Source organism: Vulpes vulpes, chromosome 6, assembly GCF_048418805.1.
Source record: "Vulpes vulpes isolate BD-2025 chromosome 6, VulVul3, whole genome shotgun sequence".
In the NCBI taxonomy this organism is placed as follows: domain Eukaryota; kingdom Metazoa; phylum Chordata; class Mammalia; order Carnivora; family Canidae; genus Vulpes; species Vulpes vulpes.
In genome coordinates, this window is record NC_132785.1 from 89,410,116 (window position 1) to 89,434,431 (window position 24,316).

General features: G+C 43.3%; 1 protein-coding gene across 2 annotated transcripts in view; it reads right to left on the reverse strand.

Annotated features, from left to right (window-relative positions):
* NID2 (nidogen 2) overlaps positions 1-24,316 on the reverse strand; it is a 60,773-nt gene that overhangs the window by 8,097 nt on the left and 28,360 nt on the right. For both annotated transcript variants that reach the window (XM_026000694.2, XM_026000695.2), the window contains exons 8-13: positions 23,770-24,000; positions 15,512-15,655; positions 14,692-14,820; positions 13,695-13,838; positions 7,197-7,316; positions 6,165-6,395 (exon numbers count right to left, since the gene is read on the reverse strand). In XM_026000694.2, coding sequence (XP_025856479.2) covers positions 6,165-6,395; positions 7,197-7,316; positions 13,695-13,838; positions 14,692-14,820; positions 15,512-15,655; positions 23,770-24,000 — 999 coding nt within the window. The remainder of the gene's footprint in view (positions 1-6,164; positions 6,396-7,196; positions 7,317-13,694; positions 13,839-14,691; positions 14,821-15,511; positions 15,656-23,769; positions 24,001-24,316) is intronic.

Below are 24,316 nucleotides of genomic sequence, written 5' to 3' on the forward strand. Positions count from 1 at the left end.
CACTGGGCCGCTGCAGTAAAATGCTCTAAGTAGCTCCCGGCAAGAATCTAGAGAAAGAAAATATCCAGGGCCGGGAGGATTAGTCATCAGGGCCCAGGCGAATCAGTAGAGAGCAAGAGGAGGTAAGATCAGGGGTGCAGGTCACACTCAGGCCAGGAGAGACCCATGGAGACCACTCTGCCAGGGCCCAGAGCCTCTGCTTAAAGAGCACTCAGCAGGGACCCTCCTTGGGAACTCAGTGGACTGCATGATGCTTAAAGACAATATTTATTCTTTCCCACTTGGTTCCAGCTCCAGGACCTACACCTGAGAGGGCTATTTTGAGACCGACCATGTGTCTTAGAAACGGTTCCTGATCGAATAGCCAGGGGAATATTTTACTTTTTATAAATTTATTTTTTATCGGTGTTCAATTTGCCAACATATAGAATAACACCCAGTGCTCAACCCATCAAGTGCCCCCCCTCAGTGCCCGTCACCCAGTCACCCCCACTCCCCGCCTACCTCCCTTTCCACCATCCCTAGTTTGTTTCCCAGAGTTAGGAGTCTCTCATGTTCTGTCTCCCTTTCTGATATTTCCCTCTCATTTTTTCTCCTTTCCCCTTTATTCCCTTTCACTATTTTTTATATTCCCCAAATGAATGAGACCAAATAATGTTTGTCCTTCTCCGACTGACTTACTTCACTCAGCATAATACCCTCCAGTTCCATCCACATCGAAGCAAATGGTGGGTATTTGTCATTTCTAATGGCTGAGTAATATTCCATTGTATACATAAACCACATCTTCTTTATCCATTCATCTTTCGATGGACACCGAGGCTCCTTCCACAGTTTGGCTATTGTGGACATTGCTGCTAGAAACATCGGGGTGCAAGTGTCCCGGCGTTTCACTGCATCTGTATCCTTGGGGTAAATCCCCAGCAGTGCAATTGCTGGGTCGTAGGGCAGATCTATTTTTAACTCTTCGAGGAACCTCCACACAGTTTTCCAGAGTGGCTGCACCAGTTCACATTCCCACCAACAGTGCAAGAGGGTTCCCCTTGCTCCACATCCTCTCCAACATTTGTGGTTTCCTGCCTTGTTAATTTTCCCCATTCTCACTGGTGTGAGGTGGTATCTCATTGTGGTTTTGATTTGTATTTCCCTGATGGCAAGGGATGTGGAGCATTTTCTCATGTGCATGTTGGCCAGGTCTATGTCTTCCTCTGTGAGATTTCTGTTCGTGTCTTTTGCCCATTTCATGATTGGATTGTTTGTTTCTTTGCTGTTGAGTTTAATAAGTTCTTTATAGATCTTGGAAACTAGCCCTTTATCTGATACGTTATTTGCAAATATCTTCTCCCCGTCCTGTAGGTTTCTTTTCTCTTCTGTGCTTTTGTTTCTCTTGCCTTTATTGATGTATCTTGCAAGAAGTTACTGTTAGCCAGGGGAATGTTAAAAAAGAAAACCATAGCTGAGGCATCACAATGCCAGAATTCAGGTTGTACTACAAAGCTGTGGTCATCAAGACAGTGTGGTACTGGCACAAAAACAGACACATAGATCAATGGAACAGAATAGAGAATCCAGAAGTGGACCCTCAACTTTATGGTCAACTAATATTCGACAAAGGAGGAAAGACTCTCCACTGGGAAAAAGAGTCTCTTCAATAAATGGTGCTGGGAAAATTGGACATCCACATGCAGAAGAATGAAACTGGACTATTCTCTTGCACCATACACAAAGATAAACTCAAAATGGATGAAAGATCTAAATGTGAGACAAGATTCCATCAAAATCCTAGAGGAGAACACAGGCAACACTCTTTTTTTTTTTTTTTTTTTTTTGGCAACACCCTTTTTGAACTTGGCCACAGTAACTTCTTGCAAGATACATCCATGAAGGCAAGGGAAACAAAAGCAAAAATGAACTATTGGGACTTCATCAAGATAAGAAACTTTTGCACAGCAAAAGATACAGTCAACAAACCTAAAAGACAACCTACAGAATGGGAGAAGATGTTTGCAAATGACTTATCAGATAAAGGCCTAGTATCCAAGATCTATAAAGAACTTATTAAACTCAACAGTAAAGAAACAAACAATCCAATCATGAAATGGGCAAAAGACATGAAGAGAAATCTCACAGAGGAAGACATAGACGTGGCCAACATGCACATGAGAAAATGCTCCGCATCACTTGCCATCAGGGAAATACAAATCAAAACCACAATGAGATACCACCTCACACCAGTGAGAATGGGGAAAATTAACAAGGCAGGAAACCACAAATGTTGGAGAGGATGTGGAGCAAGGGGAACCCTCTTGCACTGTTGGTGGGAATGTGAACTGGTGCAGCCACTCTGGAAAACTGTGTGGAGGTTCCTCGAAGAGTTAAAAATAGACCTGCCCTAGGACCCAGCAATTGCACTGCTGGGGATTTACCCCAAGGATACAGATGCAGTGAAACGCCGGGACACCTGCACCCCGATGTTTCTAGCAGCAATGTCCACCATAGCCAAACTGTGGAAGGAGCCGTGGTGTCCATCGAAAGATGAATGGATAAAGATGATGTGGTTTATGTATACAATGGAATATTACTCAGCCATTAGAAACGACAAATACAAAAAAAAAAAAAAAAAGAAAGAAAAGAAAGTAATGACAAATACCCACAATCTGCTTCGACATGGATGGAACTGGAGGGTATTATGCTGACTGAAGTAAGTCAATCAGAGAAGGACAAACATTATATGGTTTCATTCATTTGGGGAATATAAAAAATAGTGAAAGGGAATAACGGGGAAAGGAGAGAAAATGAGAGGGAAATATCAGAGAGCGAGACAGAACATGAGAGACTCCTAACTCTGGGAAACAAACTAGGGGTGGTGGAAGGGGAGGTGGGCGGGGGAGGGGGGGTGACTGGATGACGGGCACTGAGGGGGCACTTATAAAAAAAAAGAAAAAAGAAACGGTCCCTGAGTGCCCTACTTATGTGGCCCTCAATGTCTGCTCACTGGAAAACCATATGGAGTGAGACTTGCTGTGATGAGCATGTGTGAGCACAGCAGAGGTGGTGGCCAACAACTCCAAACTGACTGTTAAACACTCCAGTTCCCAGAAGCCCTTGGCTCAGAGCTGAACCTTTTTTCAGTAGGCTCCAGCTTGCTGCCTTGTAGCTATACCGCCTCCCTTCAGCACCCTCCCCTCCCTGCTCCCCCTACCAGCTCCTGCAGAACCGTGTCTCTAGCTGTTTCCTCCCAGCCTGTTTCCACGGGGCTGTCACTCTGTCCCAAATGTGGTGGGTCTCGGTTCTAGGTCTGCTGGGACTCTGCTGTAAGACGCTGAAATAACTTGTACACCCATCTAGGATACACTTATCCAAAGGAACTCAAGTAGAAGGTACTTCTCCTTTCTTAATTCCTGCAACTCAAAGCCTGTGGTCTGTAGAATCATACAGCCAAGTACCTCATTGATACCATCAACTGGGTGTAGAACATCAGTCTCAGAACAAGAACAGGGGTGGGAATGGGGGCCTGCTTTCTACCCTCATCGCTGCTCTCCCCTAGACTTTTCTGTATCAGTAAGTAGCACCTCCATTTTTAGCCCAAACGTCCTTGACTCCTTTCTCTCTCTCACCACATCTGATAGGTCAGAAAATGTCATCTGTCCCTTCAAAATAGATTCAGAAAATCTTCACTTTTCAACACATCCACTCCTGTCACCCTGGTCCAAGCCCCATGGTCTCCTGCTAGGATTATTACCAAACTTTCTTACTAGTTCTGTGGCTTCCACCCTCTCTGCTGTCCCCCACTGTAAATGACCAGCAGCCAGGAAGAGTCCCTTTTTTTTTTTTTTTTTTTTTTTTTTTTTTTAATTTTTATTTATTTATGATAGTCACACACAGAGAGAGAGAGGCAGAGATACAGGCAGAGGGAGAAGCAGGCTCCATGCACCAGGAGCCTGACGTGGGATTCGATCCCGGGTCTCCAGGATCGCGCCCTGGGCCAAAGGCAGGCGCCAAACCGCTGCGCCACCCAGGGATCCCGAAGAGTCCCTTTAAAACAGTCATTTCATGTCACTCCTCTGGTCAAAACCCCCAATGGCTTCAAAGAACAAAGTTGGAAACATTACAATTTAGTTCTAGTACCTACAATTCCTCCAGGAAGATGGGAGGGTGGTAAATAAAATCCTCAGAGCTCAAACCCAACTAGCTCAACTACAAAACTCATTGGGTTTGGGGGAAGTGGATGCTTTTCAGGTCACCTCTATAGCTCATGACCCTTGGGGAGCCAAGCTCTTCTTAAGACCTCATGGAGAAGGAGAGTCTCTGACTTCCTCACCCAGATGTGTTTCAAAGACCCTGACAGGGTAATGGCCCTTCCTCAAACACTAGCCATCTACATCAAGATGGGATTCCTGGGAGAAGTTCCCAACACTGCCCCCAAGCTCCCAGTGCAAACTCAGAGGGTACAGTCTTGGTTCAGGGGACCACCCAGTGAGGCAAAGCTCTGTCTGGAATGCAGACACACAGCACACCCAGCTTCTGGGAAACAGGCACCTCACATCTGATATGTATGCCTCCCTCTCGTTCCTTACTATTTGAAGCTCCTTAATTCAACCACAGATTTCTTTCTTTTCTATTTTTGGTTGGCAGGGTTTTAAATATTTTGAAATTTTGGACACAGAGTGTTTTCCTCCCTTCAAGCCAACCCCATAAATGCAGAGGAGACTAGTCAGAAATGACAGCCAAGGCCGAACCAGCACCAAAAGAAAAGTCTGGGCCATGGGGAAAGAGTCTGCCCAAGAGAACATGTCCCTCCTTCAGTCATTAGCTTCTCAATCTCTTGGCTCTCTTCTGACTCCCTGTCATTCACACATACTTGTCTTAGTAAGTGTAACAGAACTCAGAACCATTCCCCAAGGCGTGTTGCAACCATCTGATTTCTTTAAATCCCAGATGGAGTTAGAACCAAGACTTTTTCAAAAGTAGGCAGGAGTGAAACAATTTTTCTGGGTGGGGTTTCCTTTTTTTTTTTTTTTTGGACCTGCAAAATCTTTTCCTAAAAATAGGGACAGAGAGAAACTGGGAGTTTCATGGCAATAAGGACATACACCTATGTCCAGTATTAACCAATTTTTACCTCTGTGAATCTTAGAAAGACTAATGTCCTGGCCATGATGCAAAACTGGTGGTAATTCTCCAGCTCTTCTTATTCTCATATGTTAAAAGCCAAGCTTAGTATTTCTCTTTTTCGATAGTAAAAATGGACCTTTGAATAGCAAGCTCATGGCTATAGGAATTATTTGGGCTAAAATAGTATCATATCAATCCTATGTTCTTCATAATAAAGTCCTTCTATATTAAAAATAAAAAAAGTTCTTCCCACTTTGAACAGTTCAGCAGGGAGCACAAACCTGCCCTGGCAATCTGCAGCTGGCATGAAATGTGAGCACTTGAGAACCACAGGCCCCACCCAGACGGGGAGTGCTCAGATGACACAGACAGGTTCACCATCAGCATCTCAGACTGCATGGGTGACCATGATGGGTTCCCGCACCTCTTCTGATGGTGGCTGGGGCAAGTGGGACTCTCCCCATTGACATGCCAGGCCTGGCTAGAGACAACCGGGATGATTAGCTGACAGCAAACTAGCTGTGAACCTTTGGATCCACCCACAGGTTCATACTTATTTTTCCTATCAATGCTGAAATGACTTTCATACTGTTAGCTGCAATTCAGAAGGCAGAGTGAAGTGATACAAAGGAAGATGGGAAAGCAGTTTTCCTTGTGGACAAAAGGCGGGTCTGTCTAGCTCTGTCTAGATCTGTCTAGCTCTCAGATCTCCCTAAGCTGACGTAACTGATGTAGGGCAGTGCCCTCAGCCTGACCTACACGCTCCATCTCAGGTTCCAGTCTTGTACCAGACAAGTCTAAGGTGGCAGTGCAGTGTGCCACAGTGATCACCTATGTATGTCTGTCCATCCCCATCACGTGAGTGAGCACACAGGTGTACACAGATCATTCACACGTCCCTAGGAGGAAGGAGGCTGTGACAGGGTGGAGATCAGCCCTGGGTCTGCATGGTCTGGGCAAGGAGGGTAATCTGCCCCCTAATCGGCACCGTCCCACTTCTCAGGCCCCAGGCCAGGGCTAGAACAAGTTCTCTTCCCTGACCGGCTCACCTGGTGGTCTGCAGTGAGGTGGCGTGGAGCCGGGTGGAGTCCGGGTGCCGGGGACTTCGTGACCATCAGAGTCCACACACCAGCAGAAGCCCGTGCTACTGTGACACTGCAGGGGCAGGAAGTGGCCCTGATCGTCGCACTGGGGAATGTGCAGCTGGCTGCCAGGATAGGCCTGCTGAGCGTGGGCGTGGTGCTGCTGCTGCTCACAGGGTTTCAGTCCTGAGGCGGGGTCTTCCGAAGAGGCCACGGTAAAGGAGATGTACACAGGAGGAATAAAACACATTGCATCCCGCCCACTTCTACAGCTAACTTCAAAGGCCTTGGTCTGAGGTGTTTTGTGTTTCCCTCCATATACTTGGGAGATAGTATCACATGGGAAAAAGAGCAAGGCACTGAGCTTGAACTCTTGAACTCCTGGATACTTTTAGTTCTGCCACAACCTACCTAACTTCTCCCTAATTCTCACACTTCCCCCTGTCCTGAGCTGACTGTACTATAAAACAGCCCCTCCCCTTCAACCCTCAGGGTCCCCCCGGCTGTCTGCGTAAAATGAAGAAACATGAATGGCTTCTGTCCAAACATCCCAAGAGACTTGGGAGAAAATAAGCAAAACTTTGTTCATCCCCTGAAGTCTAGAATTTAAGTCTGAGAAGCTCTAGTCAATGGCAATCATGAAAATTGCACCATGCTGGCCAAGACCTCCTAGAATAGTCATGGGGCTTACTAGCAGCTCACTAGTGCAGATGGCTACTGTTTAGTAAGCGTGATGTAAGTTCTTCATCTAAATCACACGTACCAAGGCAGAGCAGATCACTAAGGCAGTTGCCACAACTGGTAGGACACTCGGCAGGATAATGGATGGGTCATACTCCTGGCCTCCCAGAATGCTAATAGCCAGTGAGCTTCAGTAAAATAGGCAGCTAGAGGGAACAGGAAAAGCCTTGGTCTCCAGTAAGAGTGGGCTGAAGGCTGTAGAAAAATAGCACCAAAGGAGCCAATTTTCTGGGCCTACTCTGGCTCTCCAAACCTTACCAGGTGTGCACTGAAATCCATCCCCGTGATATCCAGGGTGGCATCGGCAGGAGAAGGAGCCAGGGGTATTGTAGCAGGTAGCCGAGGGGTGACATCTGTTTTCCGAGCATTCATCAACATCTGCAGAGGCAGGAACAGGGATGAGGGGGTGGGGGAGGGAGGAAGGAACAGCATGACTTCACTGCACCCAACTGGGGCTACTACATGGCCTTAGTACACATGGGTCACTGACAAGAGGTCAACCTTAGAAGACCTTTGCACATGAGCAGAAATATAATGGCAGCTAAAGGCAAGCTTAATGCACAAAGTTGAGGGACAGAAGAGTCAACCCATTAGACTAAGAATGTCTAATTAGAAATCAAACATGTGTGGTCACTTCCAGTAAAAAATATCCTGCTGTATATTTCTAGAGCATCTTTCATCCACAGTGAATTCCAGGAAGTTATCACCTTTGAACTAGCCTTTAGACTGTAAATCATTCACTTCCTTTCAGTAGCACAGCAGTAAATATGTGTAACAATGGTTTTGTTCTTGCATTGTTGGCACCATGTCCCTATAGCACCAATATGCAGATGCACAGCAGCCTGTGAGGCTCTGCGTGCTTTTTCAACTAAGTTAGAAGCACATTCGGGCTCATGTAATCAGAGTCCTACTATCTACAAATGCCCAATTAATCAGATATTTTCTCTACTTCCTGTCTTTAGAAGAGATAGAAAAGTGCAAGAAAAATACTATCAGAAGTTTTGAAACAACACATAAAAAAGAAAATCTAAATTTGTCAGGTTTATCAGTATAAAGAATTCAGCACCCTCCACTTCCACATGATACCAGAAGATTTTCATATTTCTGAAAATTGCAACATCCTGCAAATTCAAACAAATGCCAACTTAATAGTCCTTTTATTTACTGTAATCAGCATATGCCGACAATGGCAAAGCATACTGTCTTTATCCCCAAAAAACCTCTGAGAGTCAAACTATTAAGACCAATGGCCAGGGGCTCCTTCCTGGTGGAGCATACGACTCACTCTTGATCTCAGAGTTGAGAGTTCAAGCCCCACGCTGGGTGTAGAGATTATTTAAAAAGAAAAATTAAAAATCTTAAAAAAAATACATAAAATAAAACCAATGGTCGGTGATTGAGATAAGCTACCTGCAAAGACTTCCTAGTCTTCCAGAGTTAGAGAAGGATCAAGGGTATAGGCCTGAACAAGGCTCTACTGAAAATAAAAGAAAGCAGTTGCTTCCACAAAAACACCCCAAAAATGATTTTTAAATGTGTGAATAGGAAAAAAAAAATGTGAGTTGAGATGATCAGTGTGAAACCTAGAAGAGTGTGGGGCCCAGGAGTGAATTGCATCAATTTGCTACAGTCAGTGGCAAAAACACAGAGAACCCAGGAATCTGGAGAGTTACAGCCTGAATTTGACATGAATCAGCTGGGGACAGAGGTGGCTCCTCGGCCCACCTTCAATGCAGCAGATGAAATCTCTTCTAGGGTTGTCAGTACCAGCCTGGCTATGAACTGGCTCTCATTGAGACACCTTCCCATGGCTAAGGGGCTTTCCTGGGTACCACTGAGTGGACATGCTGGACGTGAAACCCAGATGCTCTGTTCACAGGAGAGGAATCCCTTACACTCTTATTAGCAAATTCACATTCTGTTTATCCTCGGTCTTGGGGAAGTTTAGTCAAAATAAATTAGCTCCCCTAAGTCCAAAAGAATCCTGAATGCTTGATACAACCAAGTTTAATGCCACCCAAAGAGTCTCTGCCCAGATGAGCAGCTGGGCTCTTTGGTTACCTTCCTTTCTACCTACAAAGGCAGAACAGTACTTATAAATTCATCTGCAAAGTTGGAAACAAAGAAGGTTTTCTGGTTTAGTTCCTCAGCTTTTTTTTTTTTTTCCTTAGGAACCAAACAAAACCAATGACAACAAAAACCCTATCTTCAATCTAATCGATATGGGTTCTCTATTGTCATATTTAATTACCCCTGAGTTTGGCTCTGTCTCTTCAAAAGGACAACTCAAATCCTTAGCTTAGTGAAGCTGTGGCCGTTCAATTCCCTGGGCCTGCAAAAGGCTGTAAAACTGGCTGTAAAACCAAAGCTGTAAAAATGAACATCCAGCAGGAAAGTAAATGCAGGAAGTTAAAGCTATTCATAATACATATGCTAAAAGTACTTCTCATGCTAACAGGAACCCCAGGCAATGACAGGAAGCAGGAATTCCTGAGACACAGGGCCTATTTCTAGAACCCAGGGATCAGTTTCTTGAAATTATTTTTGAACTAAGAGAGAGGGGACTCCCCAGAGCTACCAAGTTAACTTATGTTCTTAAAGCCTATGGCCTAGGAATTCTGATCAGAGTCAGTGTCAGGACAGAAAACATGAAAAGACGTTAAGCCCCTTGGCAAAGGAGAAACTCCTTGTTGTACCACTGGGGGAGGGGGCTGCCATTTATGCTTAACAACCAATGTCTGGGGTCTTTAGGGGTTGCTAGGACACTGAGGCCAAGACAACAAGGTTCAAGAGCTCCTTTACTATTCAGATAATGACATATGGCTCAATCTCAGCATAATTCTCCATTCTATTACCTATTAAGCTGGTGAAAAACCTGTATGGAAAATCTGTTAAAATCCTCCATCTTGAATTCACACTTTGGTGTTTCAACACTCTTCTCACTGGCCTTATTCTGCTCACACCCAAAACTAGGTGAAGTCTCTTCAAAATAAATCCAACTACTAGATTAACACCTCCTAGCTTCCCGCCAACCCATCCCACCCTACCCTATCCCCTTTGCTTCTAAACCGTTCAGTGAAAGTTCCAAAAACGGATTTGGCCCACAAGTTCTCACTCCTCACCTATTCAGTCAAGCACTCCACCGGTTGTACCCCACCGGTTGTGCCCCACGTGGTATGTGATGACCCTCTCTCTGGGACCCTCTCTAATAAACTCCTTCCTTTCAAGCCTTGCTCTCTTCTCCTGTGGCTGCAGCGACTTGACCATACCTTTCCTAACCTCTCCATTCTTAGGACAGGAGATCTAAGAGAAAATAATTTAAGTATGTCTTCTCATGTCCCTCCTGAATGGTAAGGGCACTGAGCAACATCCCACCTATTCAACTCACACTTGCTCCTCCCTGGAAAGATCCTGACTCAAGAGAATTTGCTTTTGCACTTAGCAAAGTCACCAAGATCTAGGAGGACAAACAGGCCTGAGCATTAAAACTCGTATCAATACATGGTTGAAATCAACCCTGAAACCATTGAAATTAGTGTTGATTGAGGGAAGCTGGAAAAGATTTACTTATACTTGGATAAAAGTAATTCCTGTTAGTGACTCAGACTAGACTGAGAACCCAAAGCCAAGTCCAGCCTCTCCAGGGAACTCAGTTTTTGACAAACTGGCTAAAGAAAAACTCACACACCCTTTTATTGCTACTTTAATGGAGTAAAGAAAAATATGTGTGCTTCAAGAATGCACACTTTCCACAAAATAGAACCTTTTCTCTATTTTGCTGTTTTCTCTCTGTGGTCACAGGGTCACATGCACACTGTGGCATGCCTTTAAATATGTGCATGCATGCACACACACGTGTGCATGTGCACACACACACACTCCTACTCTTACATATTTATCCTGTAAGTCACCTTCATGATTAGCCCAGCTTGATTTAGGCATGGCATAGGTCTTTAGGAAAATTACTATTCATTTTCTACTGCTCTACAATCTGAAAGGCTTGGAAGGCAACCACATGGCAACTGCTTCTGGGAGGCAGCCTCTAAGGAATCCCAAAGATCCCTACCTCCTAGTGTTTGCAATCTTGTGTAATCTTCTTCCCTTGAGTCACTTGCATCTTGCCAACACACCAAAGCAATATTGAGGGGATGTCATTCTTGTGATTATAACTTCCATTCTGCTAGCAGACTTGCTGTCACTGGCTTTGAGGAAGTAAGCTACCTTGTTCATGGTCTGTGTGTCAAGAAGCTGAAGGTTATCTCCAGGCAACAGCTAGTGGGGACCTGAGGCTCTCAGTCCTCAAGGAACTGAACCCTGCTGGTAACCATGGGAGGATCTTTCTTCAGTTAGATCCTTAGATGAGACCCCAGGCCTACCCTTTGCAAGGATCCTTTAAAGCAAAGGACCAAGCTAAGCCCTTTCCAGGTCCTTGACCTATATATCATAAATGTGTATTGTTTTAAGCTGCTCTGCTTGGGGGTAATTTGTTATGTTGCAATAGATAACTAACACACTAGGGAAGCAACTGATGGGTTTGGCATGTTTTAAGGTTTGCAGGTTCCAGAGAAAATCTAAAAAGTAGAGGAGCAGAGATTCAATGAGGACAATTAAAAATGGCAGAAATCTAGGGCAACTGAGTGGCTCAGCAGTTGAGCATCCACCTTTGGTTCAGGTCGTGATCCCTGGGGTCCTGGGATCAAGTCTGGCATTGGGCTCCCCACAGGGAGCCTGCTTCTCCCTCTGCCTATGTCTCTGTCTCTCTCTCTTATGAATAAATAAATAAAATCTTCAAAAGAATTAAGTTAAAATGGCAGAAATCAGCAAGATGTAAGTAATAGCAATGAATGGCATCAGTCGAAAGTTCTCAATGTGTAAAAGTGGCCAATTTCCGAGTTCTAATCTGACTCCAAAGATAATCAAAGTCTTACAGGACAAGTAGAAGTTAAAAGAAGGATAAGAGAATAATTCTAGAAGGAATTAGGCCAATAAGCATCTAACTCAAATAGTATTCTGATTATTAACATGCATCACATCTAGGCTGCAATTAATTTAACTTATTGGCTTTAAGCCAAAGACCTAAAGAGTTAAATACCTTAAAATCACTACCTCTGCTGCCCTAAGCAGCCCAATGTTTAAATATGAAATTCTGACAAGATTTTGATTCTCCAAGCAGTCTCATCTCTTAGAGCCAGAAGTGTGTTAAATGAAACTGTATGACAAGGTTCCACGAGGGTGGAAAAGATATTATTCCCACTGTGAGAAATAACAGAACCACACCAGTAGGAGTTAGTGCACCTCACACCCTGACCCCCATACCTGTGGAGGCTACCTCTGTCTGTGAAGAGTCCTATGACAGATGGAGCTCTTTGGCTGGTCAAATGAGAGAAGCATCTGTGAATTCCAAATCTATCTCATTCTAACTGGAGAAACACTTGAGCTCTAAAGATGGGGGTGTTTTTAGGAGGGGAGAAAAAAAACAGGGTTGAACTGAGCCATAGCTTTGGGTCATTTCAGTATAAACTGTATTTTCAAGAAAACCATACAGCAGAGCTTCTGTACAACAGAAGTGGAAACATTAAAGAGCCAGTGCAGACAATGCCCAGTGACCCGCCACATCTGGGAAGGAGAGGACAGCAGTGCTGCCCTGACACGTTTGTTCTGTCCATAACATATGGCTTCCGTCTACAGGTCCAGCCAGCCTCTCCACTGAAACTGAGGGGAAGAGGAGTGGGAGGAGTATGAGAAGCAGACATTTGGTAAGGAGTGGGGTGGGCTCTATGCTATTTAAGCTGCTGTAAAGCTCCCAGGAGTTACACGGCTGTTCTAGCACATCAGCTCGGGGTGCCCAGGGGTACAGTGGCCTGGACAATGCAGGCAGCAATTTTAAGAGAGGGAGAAAGCCTGTGTTTCAGGTTTATAATCCCCAAACAGACCCTTTCCCCACCATTCTCTCATTCCCAGGGTCTCATTTTACCATAATTCTGGGATATTACTGACAGCATGAAATTGGGTTTCAATTCCATCACGTCACTTGATACATTTTGAAAACCTTTGGTGGATTATGCAGATCTGCTAAATAATAACTATATTAAAGTACTACTAATCATGGTTTCATGAACATTTATACCCAGAGAATTATACCTCGCTCAGTAACAACCTCAAATGTCATTAGTATTATTTGGCCAAGTTAAATGTTAATAGTTAGTCCTGTGTTCCAGTCTCATGGTAATACTGCATCAAGCCTCAACCACCTTAAATGTCTTCGGATTTCCAGGAGAAAAGGAGAGAGAGGGGAGCGGGAAAAATTAGAGAAAAAGCATTGCATGTAAGTGTAGAGATTATTTAAAATACCACTTCAGCCAGTTAGGCATGACTAAAAGCATTAGATGAAGCCATTAACCAAAGAGATTGAAGGATAGAGACTTCCCAACAGGTGAGTGGGCTTTCCCAAAGATCCTCCAGCCCACACCAGCTCCAAGGAACAGAAAGTTACAATCTGAGAGTGGCTTCCTAGTGCTCCAAGAATGTCTCCACCAAGGATAACTGTATATGCTCAAAAATCTAGTCCAAGGGAAACCACCCCTCGCTCTGCTTTTTGACTCAAAATACAGCTTTTCTCTTGCTCTTTAGATAATTCCAAGGCTGCATGAGTGAAGGAAGGGAGAGGTCCTTTTGAGAAATGATCTGGCTATGTGGAGACACTGCATCCAAGCGACCTTCCAGAATCGCTGAGGTCGACAGTCCACAGGTACTCACCAGTACACTGGTGCCCGCTGCCAGTATAACCAGGCAGGCAGACACAGCTGAATGTGCTGCCTCCGTGGTAAATGCACCGGGCCTGGCCAGCAGGAGCACAGGTATGACTGCCATCCTCACAGGGGTTGGGAGGTGGGGCGATCACTGAAAAGAGAAGGCGGCAAGGACATCTAAGAGTGCAGGCCTGCGAATGGGTGAGGCTTACTCCTCCCAGTGTGATCCACACACCAACAGCATCAGGATATCTGAGGGCTCAGAAGATTCTCAGACCATATCCCAGAGCCAGAAAATCAGAATCTGACTTTCAAAAAGATCCCTAGATGGCATGGATACATATTAAAGTTTGGGGAGTACTGGTCTGAGTTTGTAATCAAAAACACTAAACATGAAGGTCAGTCATGGAGATGGTCCTTGATTAAAGTTTATAAATCACCAGAACTAGACACAAGCACACAGAGTTTCTGTGATCACTGCTACTTTTTCATCCCACTGGGTTAAAAAGTGTATTTTCTCTATCATCATCTGGCTCTACCAGTGGGATGAATTTGGAATCCTAGTTCTCTCAGATCCACTTCTTTAGATCCAAAGGTTTTTTTGTTTTGTTTTTTTTTAACCCTACAAGAGTAGATTTATTACAGATGGAGGTCTATAGTCGGTCACGTGGAATGAGCATCTTTGAATTATAATCCATTTCATTTAAATTTGATAAATACCTTACTTCTATCTAGAACTGGTGGTATTAGAGGTTCATAGTCTTGTTACACAATTGGGCCAAATACCAAGACATAGGAATCCCAACTGGGAGAACACCTTTCAATAACTCAACACCAGAAGTATCCATTTAGAGGAAAACAACAACACAGGACTGAACTGATCCATACCTTTGGGTAATTTCAACATAAATTTTTTCTAAAACCATACGGCAGAACGTCCGTATGTCAGAGTGGAAACATTAATGAATCAGCACCATTTTGGCCAAAAAGAGAAATGCACTCACAGACGCAAGTGTGCCGGTCATCTGCAAGCTCATAACCACTCCGGCACTCACACCTGTAGCTTCCCGGCAAGTTGACACACATGGAGTTGGGGCCACAGTGATGGGAGCCAGTTGCACATTCATTTACATCTAAGAAGAAAAAAGGACAGAAAAGCACTTCTTAAATCAAGAGTTCTCCAAGTGGAAGCTCTGAAAGCCCAATGTTGTCTCACTACCATGAAGCTTCAATGAACAAATAAATTGAGGGGTGGGAATCAAAATGTCATATTTCTAAGCATCAGATGTGAATGCATGTTGCAGGTTGTAATATTTATCTCAAATCATTCAAGTATAAGTCACAGGGAGAAATATTGAATATTCTGAAAAATCTTTAAACAGTAAAAACAAAAACAACCACTCAACACTTAAAAGAAAAACAAACAATTTTTCTTTTAGAAATATAAAGAAATTTCTGAGACTTGTGGGGATGTAATGGATGAAAGGAACACAATGTCTGAAACCTAAAGATAACTGGAAAACATATGTTTTAGTAAATATAAGAAATAATACAGGGTTAAAATGACAAAACTTGAGAAATCAAAATATGCAGGAATTGTAACATGTCTTCTTTTCCCAGTCCTAGCCCCAAATACTCCGCTCCAAACTATCCTCTAGACCTCAAACCTAACCAGAACGTGCTTTAGTTTTGAAATGAGAGCATTTAGGTGAACAGCTGCTAAACGCGCCTCTCAATCAGTGGAGAACCTAAAGCAGACATGCTTATCTTCTATTAACACCGAGTTGGGGGATCCCATGAAAGAACAGAGTGCACACAACTTACCCACACAACTCCGTCCGTCTCCCTGGTACCCAGAGGCACACTCACAAGTGTAGTCTACATCTGTCCCTGGATGGCACCGAGCTGTAATGTCACATGTGTGGCTCCCATCATAGCAAGGATTCACTGGGGTGGGTTCTGAGTTCTCTGCATGAGTAGAGAGGAAGTAAAACACACAAGCACAATCTGGTTGTTGTAAAGAGAATGGCACAGACAAAAAATAAAAGATTCCTTGGGACAGACTGTATACTCATTTTTGGGGGGGGCCCACCTGGCTACCTTACTAAATTATTAATACCCAAAGCTGGACTAGATTATTTAAATTGCAGTTTTAAATTCCAGAATGGCTTCCTCTTGCCTACTCTGCAGACAGCTAACTTTTTCTTGCTTATAGTAGGCCTGTGTCCAGGGAATAAAAGCATCCAACCCATGTCATAATTTTATTTAAAAGTGGCTTTCACACTATCACCTTGTGTGAGTCTCGGGATAACTTTGTGAGGTGGGCTGTCAGCCCTGTGACTGGTAATTATGGATATTGGTTATTATGTCTCTCAGATAAGTGAGAGACATTGAAAAAAATGCACCGTTTCACAAAGCCAGGAAACGGTACAGCAAGAACTCACATCCAAAATTTCTGCCTCTAAACTGGGCAACCTCTCACTAAAACTAACTATTTGGTAAGTCAATTTGATTACTGGGAACATCTTGCTTTGTTAAGATCTGGAAGACTAAAGAGGAATGATTTTTGCAGTATTTACTTTTTAGGAATAACCTTGCCACAGATCCACCCATCTCCTAGGTAGTGATAACTCTTAATATCTCAAATCTTCCCTAAAAAGTTTTATTTCTAAATAGAGCACAGTAGTAACACGTATTTGCCAGGCACTGTTCTAAACCTCTTACACAACCTATCTTTTTAAATCCTCACCACCGCACTGTGAGGAAGGTATTACTATCTTTACTTTCAGTACAGCACAGAGAGGCCAAGTAACCTGCCAAAGCTCACACAGTCCGAAGAGGTGGTTGGAGCAGGCAGTCTGCTTTCCACCATTTTGCTACAGCCACCACCAAAGGACCTTCAGAGAGGTATCTAAGCCAAGGGCACAGAGATGGTATTAGAAAGAGCCCCAGACACAATGAATCCATTAACTCTGGGCACTTCCATTCACTCCTCAGATTCCTCGTGTAAAATAGGAATAAAGATAATATTGATACCTACAAAAACTGAAGAGAATAAAGAAAACTGACATGATATATGTGAAAGGCATCCCCCCTTCCCCCATGGAAAGGCCTACCCAGTTCCTAGTGACTCCATTCCTTCTCCCTCCTCAGTGGGGGCCACTGCTCATCTTCATGTGATTTCAGCTTTGTCTTGGTCCCTAGAATTAATTCTGATCTGAGACTTAAAAGATTCTAGGAACTTCACCCAAACCTGCCTTGCTCTCAACAGTTCTAGGGACCAACCTCTCAGTATCAATAGACATGTTGGCAGTACCACCTACTTTAACTTCCTAGACCCACTTCCTTCCAGATTCCCTCTCATTTCTCTCTAGCTCACCCATATCTTCTCACGCCCCCTTATCTCAAGTGGGTAGGCTTTGCCCAAAATAACTTAGTCTACACCAAGTGCTTGCTGCTGCCACCTGCCTCAGACTAGACTCCCTACCAGTCCTGCAGGAGGTCCATCCACCTATCCAGAGCTTGTCCCATTGCCCACGTGGACTCTTCCAATATCCTGTGTTAATCTGCTGTGAACTGGGATGCCTTGGCTGAGTCTCTGAAGGGACCCCCTGCTTTCTGGAAAATTCCTCCCATTGCCTTAAAAGAAACACCACCATGTGTTCCCGCAATGGACTATTCTTATTACCACATTATGGTCCAAAAAGGGGGGGAAAAAAGAGGGCCATATGTTTATCTTCGGTTTGCCTCAATGATGTTAGCTGGATTATGTCACAGAATCTTTGCCAAGAAAAAAGGACCAACAAATGGCTCTGGCCCTTTTTAAACTTGATGAACTTAAGTATGTCCACATGAGCCTGAGTTCTGCAAATCAGGCAGATACCCTTGCATATCCCTCATTCTTACCTCTGGATCTCTTGGTGGACAGGATGGAAGCACAACTTATAGGGTAGGACAGACCAACTTCCTGAGACAGTCCCCGGCATGGTTATAATTAAGAACAGCAGGGTCATGTCCTCACTAAAGACCCAATGCAAGACAATTCTTTCTTATTTCTCCATTTTAGAAGAAGATTCTGTATAAAATGCCTCGCCTACCCAGGGAGAAGTGAGCTCTGAAATGTTTTAATTTGTAAATACTAACGCTTAACCTTTTTGCTCAGTACTTTCCAACATCATATTTGCACTGTGGCACATTCTGGTACAGATCAGTAAGTATGCATAGATGTCAAGAGCTTATGTCTGCTAGCTTATGCCTGTTAGGCATGCAAAACATGTAGTGCAAAAGTTGACTTTCAAACTTGAACAGGATACCCGCCCTCCCTAAAAATCGAGGGGAAAAATTGTCCATAATTATCTGACACTGATTTAAAATATACTTCACTGACAGGATGGGCCACATAATACACAGAGCTTAGTGCAAAATGAAAATGTGGAACCCCTTGCTCAAAAATTAAGAGTTTCACAAGAACAGCAGCAGAGCATTAAATCAAGTATAAAAGCCCTTCTGAGCATAGGCCCTGTTCGCTGAATTTGGTTTCCAAAAATATAGTTTTAAAAATACATTTCTAAAGCCATGTGGCTATTCATTCTCCATGGCTTGTTAGCTTTCTCCTATTATAGTAAGAACAGCAGTATCCTCCTCACGACCAGTTCTGCTTCGCCCTCACCCTCTCCAACAGCTTGACTCTCTGACAGGAGATCTGGAACTAATTTACTCATTTAATCAAGAGAAGAGCAGTTTTCCTTCAAGGAACAGTCCGTTCCGCTTCACTGAGTGGCCCTCTTCCCAGTCTCCCCAACTAGCCAGAAGGAGCCCCACGGTGGGTGCAAGAGGGTCCCATTCCAGGAGCCCAGGAGAGACCGCCCACGCACACCTGAAGTGCAAACACTTGGCGAGGTGTAGGAGCTGCAGCTGGGAAGCGGGCCGGGCCCCAGGCTCTGACTGTCACTGGGCAGACCCCACAGCACTGCCTCCCAAGCACAGGGAAGCCACGGGTGCCCACATCAGCCGGTGTGGCTGTGCTGGGTCCCACACATTCCCTTCCTCCAGAGGGAATGACGGTCTGGCTGGAAACACTCAAGAAGATACTGCGATGCACCAAGGGCAGGGAGGTGGGGGCCAGGGGTGGGGTGGGGTGGGGTGGGGTGCAAGAATGGGAGGGGAGGTTTTATTTTGTCATTTGGTTTCTTTCCCCCCGTCTCTCCTATTCAGGTTGCATAAACCATATTGCAGTTTTCCATAGGGGTGGCTGAAACAGGGGACAAACACACAGGGTTAAAACACATATTCCCTCTTGAACTTTGGCCCAATTTTTTAGGCCATCCTGAGGCCAGTGGAGTTCATGTGGGAAAGCAGTGCCAGGTGAGGTTATGAGATGGGCTCTGGGGCTGGTGCCCAGGCCTGGGTCCCAGCTGGCCACTTCGTAGCTGTGACTGGGCAAGTTACTTCATGTCTATACCTCAGTCTCTGTAAAATGGGGGATGGTGATCCCCTTTTGGGGCAGGGGCTTGTGTGGGACCTAAAAATGTTAATTTGTGAAAGTTCTCCGAACAGTGCTTGGCACCCAGTAAACCATCCTTTGCTACTGTTATCGTTTGACTTGCATGGAAGGGAAAAATCACATAAAATTCTAAAAGACGAGCAGCTTGGTACCTGCCAGTTTGCTGGCATTCTTTTTGTTACTCCCATCTTGGTAGGTCTCCAGGAAAAATACAGCCAGAGATTTATCTTCTCCCTCCATAATTCTAGAATCTGAGCAGGATTCTGGGCCTGGAAGGCTCCTCCACTAATCATTGTTTTTATACAGACATCTATGCTTAGCAAAGTGTAGAAGGACAGTTTGCTCAGTTGTTTTTGTTCAAATCTTTTCTTGAGAAATAGGCAATAATCTTTTTCCCCTCTTCCGATGTACATTTCTCTAAAATCAACAGACATTTTCATGCTATTCAATACCTTATCATCTTTGGGCTCCCGATGCCTGCACCCCGCAAGCAAGTTTCCTAAAACCAAACTGCCCATCCGCCCCGCACCAGCAAACTCAGAATTCTCATTTCAAGTCACCTCTGCATTCTTTAAGAGTCCAGCCCTCAGGCCTCAATCTCAGTATCATAATTTGGAAGTGGCAGCCCCACCTGGAGCCCGAGGAGGCTTGCAGAGCCCTCCTCTCCAATGCTGAGTCATAGAATCACCTCACAGAGGTACCAATTCTGGCCTCCAAAGTATCAGTGTGTAGCCAAGGGAAGGAGACCTTCTCTTTTCCCCTCACTGCCCCTTCTAGGGGAAAGCACTAGCTATTGGCTTTCAGAACTAAAATGTCCCTTTCATCTGACAATTTCCTACCTATTAGGGTTTCCAGACTTCACAGGTTCATCTTCTGGCTCACCTAAAATTTCTTTTTTTTTAAAGAACAGTTTAAGTTTTGTAGAAACACTGAGCAGAGAGTAAGCTTCCTTAGCCCTCCACTTTCTCCAATTTGCAATTCATTGGCTTCTTGTATCAGTGTGGTACATTTACAACTGATAAACCAATACTGATATATCACCTAAAATCTATGATCTACATTAGGGTTCACTCTTTGTGTTATGTAGTTCTATAGGTCTGGGCAGATGTATAATGACATGTGTTCATCATTACAGTAGCATACAGAATAGCTTCTCTGTCCTAAAAATCCCGTGCTCTCCGCCTCCCTCCCCCAAACCCCTGGCAATCACAGATCCTTTTATGCTCCGTAGTTTCACTTTTCCTAGCATGTATATACAGTTGACCCTTGAACAACATGGGGGTTAGGGGTGCTGCCCCCTGCATAATTGAAAATCTGTATAACTTTGGCACCCCAAAAACTAATAGCCTACCGTTGATCAAAAACCTTACTCATAACACATATTTTGTATATTATATATGGTATTCTTATAATAAACTGAAGAAAATGTTAAGAAAATCATAAGACTACAGTACTGTATTGAAAAAAAAATCCACAGATAAGTAACCCTACACAGTTCAAACCCATGTTGTTCAGGGTCAACTGTAGTTGGAATCACACAGCTGAAGCCTTTTCAGACCAGCTTTTCTCACTTAGCAATATTTACTTAAGATTCCTCACACCCTTAATGCCTTAACAAGGCATTATGGTGCCTTAAAAAGCCTAGAACTTTTTTTTATCATGTTTATCAAGCTTCACGGTATGGCTAATTCTAACAAAATTGAGAAACACTGCTTTAGTATTTTTTGCCTCCCCCCCCAACTTTTTTTCAGTTAAGATATAATTCACACACCATATAATTCATGCATCTAAAGTACACAATTAGACATTTTTTAGTATATTTACAGTTACTCAACCATCACTGCAATCAATTTTAAAACATCTGAACCCCCCCCCCAAAAAAAAGAAACTAGTACCCTTTGGCTATCCACTCCCGATCCTCCTATTATGGCCCAGCCCCAGGCAACCACTAATCTACTGTCTTTGTGGATTTGCCTCTTTTGAATATTTCATTAGATAGAATCAAGCAATAGGTTGTCCTTTGTGACTAGCTACCTTCACTCAGCATGTTTTCAAAATTCATTCATATCAGTACCTCATCTTTTCAGGTCTTGGCAATATTCCATGGCATGGATATAGAACATTTAAAAAATGCACTTGTCAATTGATGGACATTTGGGTTGTTCCTGCCTTTTGGCTATTCTGAATAATACTGCTATGAACATTCATGTGTAAATTTTTGTGGGGACATAAATTTTCATTTCTCTTAGCTCTGTAAGTAGGAGTAGAATTGCGCAAGTGGTAACCTTGTATTTAATTTTGAGAAACTGGACTGTTTTCCATAGTAGGCATACTATTTTATAGTCCTGCCAGCAGTGTATGAGGGTTTCAGTTTCTCCACATCTTCACCAATACTTGTTATTACCTATTTTTTTATTATAGCTGTCCATATGCATATAAAGTTGCATCATTATGGTTTTGACTGTGTTTGCATTTTTCTGAGGAGTAATGATACTGAGCATCTTCTCCTGTGCTTGAGTATTTGTATATATTCTGAAAAATATTCTCTCTAAATTTCTTTTAGATTACTTTTTAATTGTAAGAGTTCTTCATATATTCTAGATACAAGTCTATTATTAAAATATAGGATTTTCGGAGGCACCTGGGTGGCTCAGTTAAGCATCTGCCTTTGGCTCAGGGCCCTGGGATCCAGCCACAATGGACTCCCTGCTCAACAAGGAGCCTGCTTCTCCCTTTCCCTCTGCCCCTCCCCCTGCTTATGCTTTTTCTCTCTCTCAAATAAAAATTTTTTTTTTTTTACAAATAAATAAAATCTTTAAAAAATATATAGGATTTTCAAATATTTTATCCCATTCTGTGGATTGTATGTTCACTTTGTTGATACTATCCTCTGAAGCACAGGCTATTAATTTTGATGCCACCCAATTTTTTTCTTTCTTGCTTATGCTTTTAGTATCCTATCTAAAGAAGCCATTGCCAAATTCAGTCATAAAAATTCACCCCTATTTTTTTTTTTAAATCTTAGCTAAATTAATGTCTTTGACCCATTTTTGGTTAATTTTTATATATGGTGTAAGATAGGGGTCCATCATCATTCTTTAGTACGTGGATATCCAGCTGTTCCTGAACCATTTGTTAAAAAAAACTCTCTCCTCACTGAATTGTTTTGGCAACCTTGTGAAAAACCAATTGGCTATAAATGTGTTTATTTCTGGATTCTCACGTCTATTCCATTCATCTGTATATCCATTCTTATGCTAGGACCACATGGTCTTCATTACTCTTAAGTTTTGAAATCAGGAAGTGGAATTCCTCCAACTTTGTTCTTTTTCACAATTGTTTTGGCTCTTCTGGGTTTCTTAAAAGACCATGAATTTTAGGATCCATTTCTCAGTTTTTGCAAAAAGGTCAGTGAATGGGATTGTATTGAATCTAGAAGTCAATTTAGGAAGAATTGCCATGTTAATACTATGTCATCTGACTCATAACCATCAAATAAGGTCTTCTGATTTTCTTATATTTAGGTCTTATTTGTTCATGAGAGACACAGAGAGAGAGAGAGAGGCAGAGACACAGGCAGAGGGAGAAGCAGGCTCCATGCAGGGAGCCCGATATGGAACTTGATCCCGGGACTCCAGGATCACATCCTGGGCCAAAGGCAGACGCTCAACCGCTGAGCCACCCAGGTGTCCCAGTCTTATTTTTAAATGCTTTATAGGTTTTAATGTAAAAGTGAAAAGTATTACACTTAAAATTTTTTTATTTCTAAACATTTTTGCCACAAAATTGTTTAAAATTTCCCTTTCAGTTTGCTCATTATATAGAAATAAAGATCAATATACAAAAATTATATCCTGCAACCTTGCCAAACTTAGTTCTAATAGTTTAATGAATTAGATTTTCTACATATAAGATTATATCACAGGAGAACAAAGATAATTTTACTTCTTCCTTTCCAGTCTGGATGCTTTTTATCTTCTTGCCTAATTGTCTGGTCTAAAACTTCCAATACAGTGCTAAATAGAAGTGGCAACAGCACACATCCTTGTCTTATTTCTGATCTGAGAGCGAAAGCATCCAGTCTCTCCTCACTGAGTATGATGTTAACTTGGGTTTTTCTTAAATGTGGTTCTTTTTGTTTTTCTAGGCACTGGCTCTTTGTCTTATCCTGATTTGGTGAAATCCTTCTCATCCTTTAAGTTCTAGCTAAACTGTCACTTTCCAGGGACCCCTTCCCTCAACTTCCAGAGGAGGCTCACAGCACCCTGTTCTTATTATAATACTTCATCTTCCCTCTTGACTTGGTCTCACCTTGTTCACATGTGTCTCTCCAACACAGACTGGCACACACCAGCTTCAGTCTATTCCCTAGTTTGGCAGGAACACTGTTCTAAAAGTTCCATTCCTACCTGTCTCCACCTCAAAGACAGACCCTGCTTTATTCATCCTTACTCTCAGCACCTAACACAGCCTGGCATTCAGTAACCCTTAGTAAACTCTGTGAGTCATTCTAAGGCTACTCACAAAGGAAGGAAGAAATAGATTCCACTTTCGCCCAAAACAACAGAAGGAAACATACCTTCAACTGGGCCAATCTGATTGGTCACAGCAAATCTAAGCAAGCTTTCTTCTTCCGTGTACAAGGCAAAGACTCGGTCTACATTCAGCTGCCGGGTGGTGGGGATGGCCCAGTGTCTGGGGGCATGCCTGCATGCCTGGTAAGTGATGTTCTGGTAGATGCGGTAGGATCGTGTTTGGTTGATAGCACCAAAGATGAGGGAGTAGTCTCTGGAACTTGTGGAGGTCACAGCTGCAATAGACATTAGTTAGCCCAATTGGTAAATTTTTAAGATGTTAGAGATTTTCATGTGGGAGATTTTCATAGATTTTTTTTTTCTGTACAGCTTTTCATGATGCCTGGAGTATGTTCCCTTGGGAAGTTCCTGAGTTTATATGGAAAACCTGCAAGGCAATTCCAGGAATCTGAGTAGACACAAAGCCAAAGTGCTAAGCGGCAGGAGAAAGAATCACTGCTGTCATTATTAGCAAAGGATAAATTCTGCTTCTCTGTGCCAGCCATGCCAAGTGCTATAGAAACACTGCCTTATATATACCTCATACCAGCA